We start from the raw sequence: 15,711 nt of genomic DNA on the forward strand, positions 1-15,711 counted from the left end.
ATCATCAAATACCACGCCGGAAACCCCTTTGTCCCTTTGCAGCCAATATCCCTCCGTTCAATTTTTCCGTTCAAAAAAAAAAAAAAAATTTATACGATTTTACATCGTTTTGCATCGATTAGTCTTCTATTACATTTTTGCTTTAATTTAAATTAATCGTCGAACATTTAGATGTAAACTATTAGGTAGGTAGATTGTACATATTGACCATATTATTTTATGCTCTTTGTAAAAGTCGTTCTTGAAACGTCGGGAGATTAATCTTGATTTTTTTTTTTTTTTTTACCAATCTCCATATTTCTATTTTTTATTCCGCTAAAAGTTCTCTTGCCGGATATGTGCGCTCTCGTTGACGGCTTGTCGACAATGTACCGCGATCGTATGACGGGAGAAAGGGACGATGATTGCTGTTAATCGACGCACCAAGTGGAGCCACTCGATTTCGCCGATCTCACGCCGATCCCGCGAAATCGAACGGAAAATAATAACCGTTTCGTCTCCGATAGCAAAACGAAATGCAGATGTTCTCGAGCAAACATTTCTCGACTCATCGAAACGATCTAGCGGCTTTTTTTTTCCAGCGCGAACCAACGAGGGGGATACGATCGGACGTGAAAAGCGTGAAGCTCCGCCAAAAATTACGCCGTGGACTTGTTCGCGATTACATCGAGCCATCGTTTCGCTACGGCGACAGCATGAAAATGGAGGCGAGATATTTATCACTATAAAGGGACCGAGAAGAAAAGCACGTGTGTACACGACCAAGGCTTCGTCGATGCGCGATGTGTATTACAATCCCTTGTCAACAGACGAGACCCCCTAGCTACCCGCGTGTTTGCATTTCCCAGGCAAGGGTGGCGTGCGCATTAAAAGCGCTCGAATTGACGACGAGCGAAAGAACGAGTCACCCCGAGGGTGATTACTACGTCTGCGTTGGCAAGTAAAGAATAAACAGATCGTGGATGAAATTAACTCGCGAATGATGGCTCGGCCGGAAATTAGTTTCTTCGGAATAATGATTTTTTTTTTTTTCCGCTTTTCCGCGAGTTTTTCAGAAATGTCAAGCGCCAAAACGCCACGAAGGAATTCAAATCTGCTTTAAATCACGTTCTCAACATTTTTTTTTCAAATCGCTTTTAGATCGCCACCGCCGCGACCTCGTAGAGATTCGACGCTGTAAAATCACGTTCTCGTTGCGCGTTCGTTATTTTAATCCAAAGGGATCGAGCGCCGGTGCGAATTAACGTCACGTACTCGCTATCGATAACGTCAGGCGCCAATTAAGGACCGTCGACCGCCAAATTATCTTGGACGAGGGAGAAAGCTCCCGCGCGTCTCCGCTCCACTTGCCGAAACTATGCGACAAAATTTATCAACCCCAGCGTCTCCGACAAGAGGAGCTTCTTTGTTACCCTGCCTGAGACCGCGTTTTCCCGTACCGCGTCCAAACTCCCATCCTTTCTCCCTCTCTCGCCACCTTCGTACATATATATGAGCATTTATGTACGTATGTATCGTCGCGTATATACGCGCAACGGACCTCTTTGGGCATTACTCACGTTACTCCGTACTATCTGCTTCTCCCCCGCTCCCGCGGTTTCTCAATTATTCTCAAACAACCGCTCGCGTTCTGTTCTAATACCCTCGGGGCTCTCGCGTTTCTCCGCTCTCTGATACGTACATATGTATCGCGCGCGCGGTGCAACGAGGCAAGTTATTATTGTCGTTCCGCGGCATTACGCTTGTCGCGACGTACCCGACCCTCCCTTCTGCGCTCTCTTGTCGAAAAGTCGACAACCGGGCACGAAAAGGTATATTCTCCCCTCCGTTCTCCACCCCTCAAAGCTCCGCTTGATTGTTTTCTCCGCTCGTGTATCTCGCAGAATATACGCGAGCGTCGAAACACTCGTGCGGCACACGTACCCGTTTCGAGTTGCGAAACTCGGGAAACGCAGTTTACGCCGCCCGTCACGGGTCGCGGCCCTTTCGTTGTCGGCGATGCGGGAAGATATCGCCAATTGTTCTCGATTACGCGCGGATAGCGGTCATTATGAAGAAGAGTAAAACGGAATAAATGATAATTATTTGCGCCGCGGGAAATTTCACGGGGAAATAAACGGGGGATAAATTTGAAACGCGCGTCTCGCGTAAGCGAATATTAGGTATTAATATTAACCGCGCGTGTCGAGATCCGTGCGCGTATCTTTTCCATCTTGTTCGGCGATGATGGAATAATGCAATATTTCTTGGCGCGTTATTTTAATTTCACATCTCTCTGTCCTTAATTCAATATTATTTTAATTCCAGTACAAATACACTTACGCGAGCACACAACAAAATACGACACGGCGTATCGCCGGGAGGATAATTAAACGTCACTCCCGAGGTCTGCCTAACGATCAATACCTAATTCTGTTCATAATGATGGAGTCATGTAAGTCGAGTATACCGCCAATATTGGCGATTCATTTTCGGTGTTAATGCATTTGCTATCTATATATAGAACGTTATTATTCGACGACTCTAATGAACCGGAAGAAATCAAAGGTGCGTTTAAATTCCGGCGTTCAGCGGCTTCTCAGACAAGACTGCATAACCGAACGCGACCGTAGATTCGTCGTTGCTAATCGATTCGTGAAACTACCCTCGACGAGTCAAACTGCAACTAGTCTCGACGGCGTATTTTGCCCCGATACTGTTTCTGTCTGTCGAGTACGATGAATTAATCTTGAGCTCTGTGAACGACGATGGAAGTTTCATTCGTGCGACGATACGACACGAATTAGTCATTTCGATCATTTTACGAACCGCTTCTTGTGATCTTAAATGAAATTGAAATAAACTTTCTCAGGCATCTAGGTGACGGCGTCCAGAACGACGGAGGCACGAGGCTACGAGCACCGGCAGGATGGAAAGCTGTTCGGGCAAAAAGTTTATTGGCATATGCAATCACCTGTTTCTCTCTCTTTGTTTGTGCAGTTCCGCCCACGATAGCTCCCTTTAGCTTTAAGAAGGACCTGTCGGAGGGTCTGCGGGCCCAGGTGACCTGCATGGTCGAGAAGGGTGATCCGCCGTTCACGATCATCTGGTCGAAGGACGGCGAACAGATTTCCACCTCCGGCACGGCGGCCACCGTTTACGGGCCCGCCGCCGCTGCCGCAACTATTAACGATCTTCGACAGCACTCGCAGACACCACCTGGGCTGCGCGTAACCAACATTGACGCCCATTCCAGTGCCATAGTTATCGAACGCGTCACCGCCGCGCACACCGGCAACTATACTTGCCTGGCACGCAATTCGGTGGCCGAGGTCCTCTGGACGGCCGAGTTGATCGTTCGTGGTAAAGTAAAGAGACTGCACCACGCGGATAACTGCACCGAGTCTGTGTTTTTCATATTTTTTTTTTTTTTCCTCTGTCTTTTTTCTCTTTTTCACGTCACTGTCTTGCACCTGGCAGCGCACCATTGTCTTTGTGACGATGCAGCGGCAACGGGCGAACAAGTTCGGAGGACAAAAAAAAAAGACTGAACTTATAAAATTTCTAAATATTTTTCATAAAATGTTCTATTGTACGTTAAAAATTTTTTTTTGCTGCACAAGGTTTACGCAGCGATAACGTTTTTACATTGGATAAGTATTTAAAACCTTAGCTCGCGAAAATTGGAGATGTCTGACCATATAGCGTATTTATCTACTGCCGACTGAACAATCAGCCAACGCGACTGGCACGCACGATAAAATGCCGCAGTAGGAAATGAGATTAATTTTCTAACGAGAATTTTTTTTTTAAACAGAGAACAACAAGTTTCCGAAATCTAAATGTCAAGTTGCCCTTTGACTTTATTCACCCGCCGCTGCCGTATCGTCGTCACGTAAGCGCAGCCGCAGCCGCCGCAGCAGCAGCAGCCGCCCTCGCAGCCGTCGGTCGAAAAGTAGCATAAAGTAAGAATTACATACTAGGGCTGCGTTCGGATTTTGCAGATGAACCGAATATCCGGATATCGCGACGGGAATATCGACGGATATCGAATTTCCACGGAATTGACGTGCGCGCACGCGAGCAAGCATTTGCGAAGTAATATACTCTTAATTTACGAAGTAATATCCGCTCCACAAATTGTGATGCGCCATTAAAGTGAGATTATCGTACTCACGTTATTACTAGCGAACGTGAATCTGACAGTGACAATGAAAGTTGCATTAAATCCTCCTTCCGCGAATTTTTGCTACTTGCGTTTCGTCAGTTTCGTTTGTTCGCGACGTACTTAATCATTTATAATTGCTGTGCATATAATTTTTCACTTTTTATATAATATTTTAATTTTTTTCGCTTATAAAAAATGTAAAATTTCATGCAAATGTCTGAAATAACTTTTACTATATATTTTCTTGTATGACTTTTACGCCGTTTAAAGTCACTCGACCGACACTTCCAATATCTGACAGATCTCTCCTGGGTAATACACTCTGGGTAATACTCTCGCGAATATAATCCACGTATCGCGTTTGAAACTTTCGAGTCGAAGTACATCTCCAATAGTTTTTTTTACTTTCAATATTTCAGTATTTTGCATTGCGCGTCGTGCCTTTTTTTTTACAAAGAGCCAGAGGAAATATTTCTCGATGATATCATACACAAAATTTGTTCATTAAATTCGAGATACTTGCGAATTTTTTTCTTTTCTTTTTTTTTATTTTAAATGCATCGCGTGCGAGCACTAGCCGGATATTCACGAGAGACGCACAGGACAATTCGCCAGTCGGATAAACGAGCAACGGCATTGTTCGGATAAATGCAGCTCTAGTGTACTTTTTACGAGATGATACGCGCGAAATGACGAAGCAGCAGCAGCAGCAGCAGCCGCCGCCGCCGCCGCACAGCCAGCAAGCCCGTCGCACCAACGCACTTGAGCACAGCATAATATAGCGTTATTTCACCCTACGGGTCATCTCGTAATATATTTTCTATCTAGATACATATCTAACAACACGCGGGCGCACCGTTCAACTTGCATCTCTCACTCTCCGTCCCTTATCATGATAATTAAGTACTGCGATCGCATATATTCCCCGTATTAATATCGCGAGCGTCAAACGCAGCGGCGCCAGACCACTCGAGATTTTGGCCCGACAATGACAAATAAATCTTATTTAAACCTTTTCGTGCCAGTTAAGAAATGCATTGCTAATTCAAACGTATTAATTCCGAGATGAATTTCGACGTTGCGTCGGGATCACCTGTCAGCACCCGACGAAACATTAATACTTAAAGGCGAAGAGATTTTTCTCCGCGAGAAAAAGTAGAAGCAAAACGAGAAATCAAATATGTGAGGTCCGCGCGCTTGTCGGTATTCAATGCGATCGCAGTAGCCCAGAATGAAATATGTGCTGCATGCGAGGGCCAATACTGGCACTTCACGAAACTCGGCTTCGCATATATAGCACTACTCCGTCTTGGACCACGACGAGCTAACAGGGGCAACATAGCAGTAGCAGGCAGGCAGGCAGGCAGTCAGCAGCAGCAGCAGCAGCAATCTTGTAGTTCAATTTGGAGCACCGACTCACGTTCACTTCACCCAGCACACGCATATCTGCACTGACACGTTTTTCAGTTTATTTTTCTCTCTTATTTGGTCCCGAGCGCCACTAATCCCTTGGCACCGACTTTCCGATGTGACGCTCGCACCTCGTGTTTCGTTTTCTTCTTTCGTTCCCCCTTTTTTTTTTTTTTTTTTTTCTTCTTTTTTTCGACCTTGCTCTCACCGTCACCGAAAATTCGTATGCCGCCTATACACCCTGCCTCGCACCGAAATGAATCAGCCTCGTTCGATCCGAACGTTCGCCAAAATAATAAATTTTGTGATGCAAAATTATTAATGAATCGTGGGGAATAAATAAGTATCGCATTTATTTGAATTATATAGACAATTAGATTAAAGTATTTGAATTAAGAAAATTTCCTAAAGCTTTAAAATGTAATTTAAAAAATAGACCTTTGAAGAAACTGCTATTTTTCTAAATAAAATAAATTGCATACGATTAAGTTTGCGGCTCTATCATTGAGCGCGTTACTACAATACTTAGTTGATTTTAACGCGGATCGCTGTTATTCGATGGGAAATAACATATTTGTCTGCACAGTGCCGCTTTAGCAATTCGCGTGTCCTTCGCTCAATCGGCCTTTCGATTATTAATCACGATTGAACGGTAATACGCTCGCGAGGGTATAAATGCACATTATGCAAATGAATGCGCGAATAATTCGGCACACAAAGGTTCGGCTCGGACGGGGCGCGCATTTTGCGCGCACGTTGTGCATATTTGTACGCAACAATTGATCGTGCACATTCGTGTATATGGTATTGAATTCGCACAGCACCGATTTATCGTATCACGTGTAACGCTCTGTTCTCTGTGGTCATCACGGTGTTAATCGCCGACATTATTTTACCATTTGTCGTTGATGGAAAAAAATTCTCCATCGCGCGCGAAGCACGTTTGGCATCGTTTACCCTCCGCACTTCTTCTCCTTTATCTCGCTAGCTGGCTCCCAACGTCTGTCTTCGATCTGTTTCTTTGTCGCGAGTACGGAAACGAAGAAACAGAGAAGAAAGGCGGACCAAGGGGAAGCAGCCTGCCAATAAATTTGGCGGGGACAATTCGTAATTTTTATCAGCGAAAGTTTTGTACCGTTTGCTCGGAATCCCGAGAGGACACTCGAGTTCTCTTTCTCGCGCATCTTCAAATCCTATTTCTCTTTACTTTCGCGGCAGCTGAAGTAGGAAGTTGCAGTAGGCCAATCTCCTCTCCCCGGGAACTTTTAGCTCTTGCCTCAGCGCAATAAGCTTAGATAGAGAAACGTGCGACGAGGTCCGGGAGAATGTTCCCACGTGAATTTAGTCGTCTTAATAAAACGCAATCAACAGGATTAGAAGTTCAATAGCGGCAGATTGCATTTCTCTTTTAAATTAATTCTTATATACGAGAAATTTTTTTTCCAAATAACATTTATGCATAAACATGTTTATTAATATGTCTCTTCGGCAAAACTTTAACTGATCGATTAAATTATTTAAAAATAAATCAAAATTTCTACGCGATTTTGGAAGCTAAATTAGAATTAAGTAGAGCAATGTGATTTTTATCGACCATTTGTGGATTGAAACGTGATCGGATCTTCCGGACCACGACGTGCAGTTGCTGTCGCATATCGGGATCTATAACAAACGATTAATGATCGCGCATTGTGGGTTAGTGCCGCCACGATGGGTGGTGGAGCCGCAGGACGCTCGCGCATCTGAGGGAATGCCTCGATTGAGTTTGCATTGTCACGCCGACGGGTTCCCGCCGCCTTTGGTCACATGGCGACGCGGCAGCGGCAAGAAGCCTGGCAATTATCACGACATAGCCAGCCACGAGCACATGCAAGACCTTAGGATACACTCCAACGGTTCGCTAGTGTTCGGCCGGGTTCAAGAAGATCACGAGGGCTTTTATCTGTGCGAAGCTGTGAACGGTATCGGAGCAGGGCTCAGTAAAGTCGTCTATCTCACCGTTAACGGTACGTTTAATCTAATACTTTTAATTGTACTTAAAATTAATTTTATTGGAATTTATTTTAAAGTTCTAATATTGTTAATTTTGTATTAAATAATATAATATCATATAATAAGAAATGTAATTTTTGTTGCAACAAAAATGTTATTATCAAACCTTCCATTAATATCTACAATTACAGAAAATACTAACGCTAAAGCTTTATGAAATAAAATATCTTTTCCTCATCATTTCTCGTAGAAGGATTAGTCTTCTACTAATTGATGATTAACCCTAATTGGATTTTGCTGAAACTTTAGGTATTATCAACAGTGTAACGATTGACCCGTGTAGTCAATTTGATCCGTTTTATCCTATTAAGACACTAAGAAAATATTTCTTAATAAAATAATTGATAATAATTGTTAAAATTTTATAAAATGTGATATCTTAAATTCAATTTACGTTCAAATTAAATATATTTTTCTTATTAAATATATTTTATTAAATTTATGTCTTTAAAATTTTAATCTCTTCTTTTTGTTTAACTTTTTTTTTACGTTCTTAAATTTTTTTAGCTGTATTAATCATTCCAAATAAACTTTTAAGAATTTTAATTATTAAATTCATTACACTAAATAATTTCAATACACTTGCGTTCTAAAAAAAATTTCTTACTTTCATAATTTGTTGTGTCTGAACTTGCATTTGTTATAAATAAAATTTTATTTTCGATTGCCACAGTGCCAGCGCATTTTGTGGAGAAGCATCGCAATCAAACTGCGAGGCTAGGCTCGAACGCCTCGTTGCGTTGCGAGGCAAAAGGTGACCATCCCTTAAAGATAGTTTGGAAAAAAGCAGGCTCCCAGTTAGATCCTAAACTGCCCGACTATCGTTATACCCTGAAGGAAGACAACACCACCGATGGTGCCGTCAGCGTTCTCGGTTTCGTCAGCACTAGTCGCGAGGACAGCGGACGGTACTTTTGTATAGCATCCAACGCTTACGGCCGCGACGAGATGACGATTCATCTTTACATCCAAGGTACGAGAAAACAATAATTATAACGTCTAGATTTCGAAAGCCATCTATCCACGTCAATTCTTCTAAGACGTGAAAATTATTTCATCACATTGATAGTAGCGAAGGGGAAAAAAAATATTATAATACTGTCGTACCGCTGGCACTTTATAATCGTTTGTTCTCTGTCGGAGAGATAGTCAATGAAGTCCATGAAATTATTGCGAAGTGAATTATCGCAGTGATACCTTCGGGGCGTCAGTCGGTCGGTTGTTTGTGTGTAACGCTATTCCGCTGGATGTAATTATCGTAATGTATACAGGCACTCGACAACGCGCGTCCATTTAATTTAATGTACGTCCGCGCAGGTACGCGCGTAGCGAGACAGATGAGTTAGCGGTTCGCGCTCTCTGTGTGTTCTCCAAAATGAGATACGCTTCGAGCGAACGTATTGCGTCGGATAACCCGTGAAATATGCATAATGCGGGTACGCGACAATCGTGCCGTAACTGAAAATTATTCCATTGGACGCGACGCGCGCTGACGTGTGCACCGAAATTAGGCGAAAATTTCCAACTAATTGCCGAATTCTAACTTCGCACCGCGAGTGAAATATTTCAATAGAAAATTAAAATGCTTAAAATCAAATTAGCGTTACCCTAAATCATATATTTAACGGTTCAAATTGCAGTCGCGTTAGTTAAGCTTTTATCGATATATTTTCGGTCGTACAGAATTAAAACGTTTATGTTAACGCGTAGAGCCTCCAGATTTCCCACGAAATCTTCACGTGATCGAGAAGGGCAGTCGTCACATTAATCTAGGGTGGACAACTAGTCAAGATGGGAACAGTCCGATTACCCAGTACATAATAGAGTACAAAACTGAATCGGGTAAGCTTAATCGTAATGTATAAATACGCATGAATTGATGCTACGTTAAAGGAAATATTAATGTAAAGCGAATGAACTTATAAAACTGATAAGTTAATTATAAAAATTGAAAATAAGTTAATGAATATCAGACAATATGAGATTTTTTGCATATGCCGCTTTGAAGTCCTTCTTCGCGAATTATAAATAACAGAAATATCCTGTAACTGTTCCGGAATTTAATAATAATATGAAGATGCGTTATACACTTCGCGAAAAAACACAGCGAACGCGAGCATTCATTTCTGATCTGTGTTATCGATATGTTATTTTTGCAGAAATTAATTTTTTTTGCAGAAATTTATTTGTGAACGTTTGTATTCGCTGTTCGTTCGGTGTTTGTTCGCTAAGTATATACACATTTTAAAACGTTAAAAAAATTAAACTAATAAATGTCGGGTGTAATTATAGCGGCGGTTTTATCGGATCGACGTTTCTGGTTGTCGAACTTAAATTATCACAAGATAATCGTTCAATTTTACAGAAGTATGGCACGACCACACGTTCCACACGACGGTACCGGGAACACGTGCTCGCGGCCACGTGAGTGGTTTGCGTCCTGCGGTCACTTACCAGTTTCGGATGTACGCGGACAACGAACTGGGTCGGAGTCAAGCGAGCGACGTAGGTATCGGGGACCAGGCCGAAAGCATTTACAAGTCAAATTGCTCTTCGGTCGAACGAACGTTTTCTCGCCGGCCGCGGTCGTCATACCTTCTCTCTCTTGAGAATTAAAACAATCGGGAAACGAGGGGTGACGGCAGCCAAGCCCGATCGATATTCCCGCGCGCGTTAAAAAAAAAAAAAGTTATCTCACCTCGAATCTCTCTTTCTCACTCTCTCTCCCTCTGTCGCCTCTCGAATACGCGACCGCATCGCTGGCCTGGATTCAAATTGCGCTCCACATTGCTCTTTCGGGCACATCGGCTCCTCTTGCATCTCTTTTTTTTTCCACGAGATAAAATTCGCTAGCGTGTTTAAGAGATTTCGTTTTATTTCCCCATATTTTTTACAATTCGTGATCTGCGCTTCGCGTATTTTCTTAAACACTAACATGAGGCCACGGCTACGATCCGGCTTGTACACTACACTATATATTTTCCAAACGTTCTCTAAGTCCGAGTCATTAAAAAGAAAAAAATAATTTTGTTTTTAATACCGCAATCATTCTTTTTACTTTTTAAAATTCAGATTTTTTACGGGCGAAAGTTGTGAAACAGTTGGAAGGGTCGCTGGCAATTAAACGGAGAGAAAAAAAAAAAAAAAAAAACGTAATGGAAAACGGTGAAAGTGAACAAACTTGCCGGAGAATTCAAAAAAGGGCTTTATGGGCTTTTCAGATTTTAGAGACAACAACTGAGGGAGAAAAGCCGGGCGGTCCGCCGCGAAATCTCAAAGTAGACCCCATCAGCTCGACCGAGTTCAACGTCACCTGGGATCCGCCCGATCATGATTTATGGAACGGCGAGATACTCGGTTATCATGTCGGCTACAAGGAACACAGGTAACGACCGAAAATGCCGCCGTTATTTTAACGACGCACCTCGGCAGATAGGGGTTTGTTTCCCCGTGCACACGTACATGCATACAAGCACGCGCGAAACACAGAACTCCAACTTCCTGTGTTTCGACCCACAGAGCTGATACCGTAGAATTCACGCACCATTAATAAACGACGAGCTATCTCGGGGTCAGTTATTTATCCGCCTGGGGCAACGCTGACAAATCCTCGAAAAACTATAAGCTTTTTTTTTTTTACGGTCGCGTTACATCACTCCTGTACGCTTTTATTGTAGTATTTTTCCTGCAAACAAAACTGGCCGGTATCAATTTTTTTCAATCTCTTTCGATCACTCGCTTATTAGTTAAAAGGATATTAAATCAATATTGCGATTACGTGTGTAATTTCTGCCATTATTATATTTTTTATCTGCAATTAATATATACGATTTATTCTTGTCACATATTATTTTATTTTATAATAATTTTTATTTAAAAGACAAAGACTTTTAGCTCCCTTTACACTCTTAAAATACATATTTGATCTAGATATTCTTTTATTGTAAATCTGTTTTAAGTTTATCTTGTCTGTCAAATATGTGCGATGTGCATACATAGATTCATATTATTCTTGTATTTTTCCCACAGTAATTTAATTCTAAGTTTGTCTTTCTAAATTTTGAACTTTTGCTCGAAGTCTGGGGGTTAAAAGGACACAGTTGACACCCTTTCGGCAAACTAATTAATCACACGAGCCAGGTGTAACGAACACTCTTGCAAAATTCAGATTGGGGGCGGAGCAGTACACGTATAAAACCGTGGAAAGACGGATCTCGACGGCGAGCGTCGCTCTGGGTTTGGCAAGAACATCCATGCCCGGACGTCAGCATCACTTGACGAACTTGAAGAAGTTTACGCGTTACAGCGTGGTCGTTCAAGCGTTCAATGCCCTCGGACCCGGTCCCATGACTCAAGAAGTTGTGGCATCGACACTCGAAGACGGTAAGCGGCTGTGAAAAAGCAAAGTACATTCCCACTACAGACGCGAAGCGACAACTTCTTAATCGTTACGAATATAAAGTAATGCTAAAAATATGTTATAGGTGTCAATTTTGAATCCGTTTATCGACATTGCAACGAGATTAATTTGATACGATTGGCTTTCGATAAAACGATATATATTTATTGTGAATTCCGTAGCGAGTCGAAACGACGATAAAAATATGCATATCGGGCGCGGATTGGAATTAACGTATCCGGTGCGATCGATCGTCGCTCTCGCGAGTTCTGTGGAGCAAAGCTCTCGTCTAGACGTCTATTTTCGCGCCGGGACTCGACCCGAGGAGCTTCAAAAATTCATGAAGAGAATAATATTCGCGCCTTCTCGCGAGCCTATCAAGCATTCCGCCATGAATACCGACCGCATGCGGCCGCGGCTGCACGACTTTCCGGGGTAAATAATAAATTCAGATGCGGCACCCGCGCGCACCTCGAGAATAACTTCTTTAATCTCATCCCCCTCGCCGGATGGCGAACCCCGACGAAACTTCCAAGTGCACTTTGATATTTTCGATTACTAGGAGCAAACATTCCCATGTCTCGCACAGGCACCGTGACTTTTTAAAAACTTTTCATCTAAACTCATTCTTTAAGTATGTACAGCCACGTCGCCATTGAGCGCAACGAAAATTGACGCTTTAAATGCAATACGATTTTCATGATTCGCACTGTTCGTATTTCTCAGATTATTGCAATCGTAAAAATATATTCAGTTCATCGTCCTCGTGATTTTCATTAAATTTAACGTGTGAATGAATATCCGCGTTTCTATATTAAATTGTTATCGTTAAAACTTCGCTTCACGCCACGCTGCTCTTTATTTATATTTTAATCTGTTTATTTCATAATGCAGAATTGTTACATTAAAACATAAAAAATAATGTTTTTCTTTCGTAATTAATTATTCTTATAAACGTATAAAAAAAATCTCGTTTTTAAATAAATTATTAAATATAAAGTACCAAAAATTATAAGCGTATGTAATTTTGATAATCGATCTGCAATCTGCAATCTGCAATGCAGAGATAAGTGGATTTGAAAATATAATTTAAAAATATAAAATTCTTTGAAATGTTTTAGTGCCAAGTAGTCCCCCTCAAGATGTGCGTTGCACCGCGCTCTCGTCAATGTCCTTACAAGTCTCCTGGGAATCTCCGCCCGACTCCAGCCTGAACGGGATCCTGAAAGGTTACAAGGTCATGTGGGAGAACACCGACGTGCTGACGGAGTCTATTAAACCGGAAATGAAGATCACCACTGCGCTCACAGTGGTGCTTCACAGTTTAGAGAAGTACACCAATTATTCGATTCAAGTTTTGGCGTACACCAGAACCGGCGACGGCGTCGCCTCGTCGCCTCTTTATTGCGTGACCGAGGAGGACCTGCCGGAGGTGCCGGCTGCCGTCAAGGCAGTTGTCAGCTCGGCCACGTCCATTATCGTCTCTTGGCTCCCGCCGTTGAAGAGCAACGGCAACATCACCTCCTACAATGTGCACATCCGCGGATTAGGATCGGAAGGCAAGTGGCACAGAAGGGCTCTGCCGGCGTATCAGACCAGCTACCAAGCCGAGGACCTGCACAAGAGGAGCCAGTACGAATTCACGATCGCGGCGGTGACTTCAGTTGGCGAGGGTCCTCAAACCTCGTCCGTTACAGTTCCACTTACCAGCGAAGGTAAAGGGATCAACGTCTTGGTTTAAATTCACTTCACGGTTGCCCGCGTGAACAAAATTCGATTCGGATTTTACAGCGCAATATCTGCGCTTTGAATTTTCTGCTTGTCTTATCTTACGCCCGAGCCTTGATATATTGTTCTTGCACTTAATGTACTTCCGATATTCGGAAGATTGTACGAGAGTGCGAGGGTAGTTCGTAACATAATAGTCGGTACATTGAAAATATGCAACTTTGTTCCAGTCGTGAAACTTTGAGTTCCGGGAGCTCTCCCGCGGCACGCAAATTGGACTAGTTGCAGAAGTTACGTTTCGGTGCGCCGTTCATTCGCTCATCGTCTAAACATCCGTTTGTTCTCCGGCTAAATGAATTGTCTGCAGCCGGCTGGTAACGAGACACCGAGCGCCTTACTTTCGTTAATGAGCTACGCGCTTTTCGTTTTCCTTTCGGCCTCGGAAATTTTCGGAAACATTTTATCGCGAGTCTAAACTTCTTGCGTGAAAAATAAAAAAAAACACTTTCTCCGCAGTTTGCGTCACATGAGTAAAAGCCACGTTAAATAACTGCGATTAATCGGGTCGCGTACTTAATAAAAAATTATTTACTTTACTCTGCTACAGTTCGTGCCGCCGTATATTCATTCGGCACCACGCTCGTCGTCCCGTGGAAGCAAGACGTGACATTACCTTGTCAAAGCGTAGGCAAGCCCGAGCCTTCGGTTATCTGGAAGCAATGGGGTCAGATGGTTAAACCATCCGCGAGAGTGTCCCTCCGTCCTGATGGATCCTTGCAGATCAGTGAGCTCCACAGAGAAGATAGCGGAAATTACACTTGCTTCGTGGAAAATCGCCATGGCTCCGATCAAATAACTCACCGTTTAACCGTACAAGGTAGACGCATTTCTCATCGTACGTAAAGCAAACACGTGAGATTTATTATATTAATATTTTATATAATAAATATTATTTGCTTTTATTTCATAACGAGCTAAAAAAAATTAATATCTGAACGTTTTTCGCCGCGTACTATAAGTCTACTACGCGCCCTGACCTATCTAACGCGCGCTCGGCTGCCCAGACTGTTTGGCGCCGGGATCGCTGACCGCCGCAGTAGTGTTAGTGCGTGTGTGTGTTGACATCTGGCCGGCGGACCTCGCGCTCCAAGTTCGCAAGACGGAGGACGCGCGGGCGGTGGGCGGCAAAAACCGGTTTGCCCAGCGAATTCGGCAGTCGAGCGAGCGTTGCATAAGATCAGCACGCAACAGTAAATAAGTACGCGGCGAAATACGTTTCGATATCTATTTAGATACGTGGTCCGCGCTGGACAGTGAAATAATAAAAAATTAAGTGTCATATCATAAATAATAATATTAATATTAAAACATAAATAAGTTTGCTCTCGAGTGACTTAAAAAAAAGCACGGTCAATTATCTCGGGAAAAGATTCATAAGTTAAAATTAATTTTTTTCTTTTTCAGTTCCACCTGCGGCACCATTATTACACGCGACGAGCACCAGCAGCAATTCAATCAACGTGCAGTGGAAAAACGGTGATGACGGCGGCTCGCCGATCCGTGGTTACATTCTGCATTACAAACGCGAGTCCGGCGAATGGGAGGAATTCAAGGTGTCCCATAAAGTGAGCAGTTTCGTCCTGTCGCGACTTTGGTGCGGCAATGACTATCAGATGTACCTGACGGCGTACAATCGCATCGGCATGGGCAGGCCCAGCGACATCGTTAAAGCGACCACGAAAGGTTCGAAACCGGACGATTCGCCCGGAACTACCGACAAGTTCGTTACGGTCAATGTTTCGTGGATTACCTTGCATCTCAGCATGTGGAACGATGGAGGATGTCCCATAACGTTCTTCGAACTGGAGTACAGAAGAAACGGCGAGGGAATTTGGACGCTGGTTTCAAATAACATAGAGGTATTCGGAAAGAGATTTTATTACGTTAAATTTTACTTACAGTAAATTTAATTTTG

The 15,711-nt window shown here is 43.0% G+C and overlaps 1 protein-coding gene across 2 annotated transcripts in view; it reads left to right on the top strand.

Moving 5' to 3' along the window:
* Positions 1-15,711, top strand: part of LOC139108591 (cell adhesion molecule Dscam2) — a 126,267-nt gene that overhangs the window by 104,823 nt on the left and 5,733 nt on the right. For both annotated transcript variants that reach the window (XM_070667015.1, XM_070667016.1), the window contains 10 exons: positions 2,980-3,342; positions 7,258-7,563; positions 8,283-8,582; positions 9,320-9,451; positions 9,975-10,114; positions 10,831-10,994; positions 11,778-11,992; positions 13,130-13,723; positions 14,344-14,613; positions 15,201-15,655. In XM_070667015.1, the coding sequence (XP_070523116.1) occupies positions 2,980-3,342; positions 7,258-7,563; positions 8,283-8,582; positions 9,320-9,451; positions 9,975-10,114; positions 10,831-10,994; positions 11,778-11,992; positions 13,130-13,723; positions 14,344-14,613; positions 15,201-15,655 (2,939 nt within the window). The remainder of the gene's footprint in view (positions 1-2,979; positions 3,343-7,257; positions 7,564-8,282; positions 8,583-9,319; positions 9,452-9,974; positions 10,115-10,830; positions 10,995-11,777; positions 11,993-13,129; positions 13,724-14,343; positions 14,614-15,200; positions 15,656-15,711) is intronic.

This window comes from Cardiocondyla obscurior, linkage group LG15 (genome assembly GCF_019399895.1).
Source record: "Cardiocondyla obscurior isolate alpha-2009 linkage group LG15, Cobs3.1, whole genome shotgun sequence".
Taxonomy (NCBI): Eukaryota; Metazoa; Arthropoda; class Insecta; order Hymenoptera; family Formicidae; genus Cardiocondyla; species Cardiocondyla obscurior.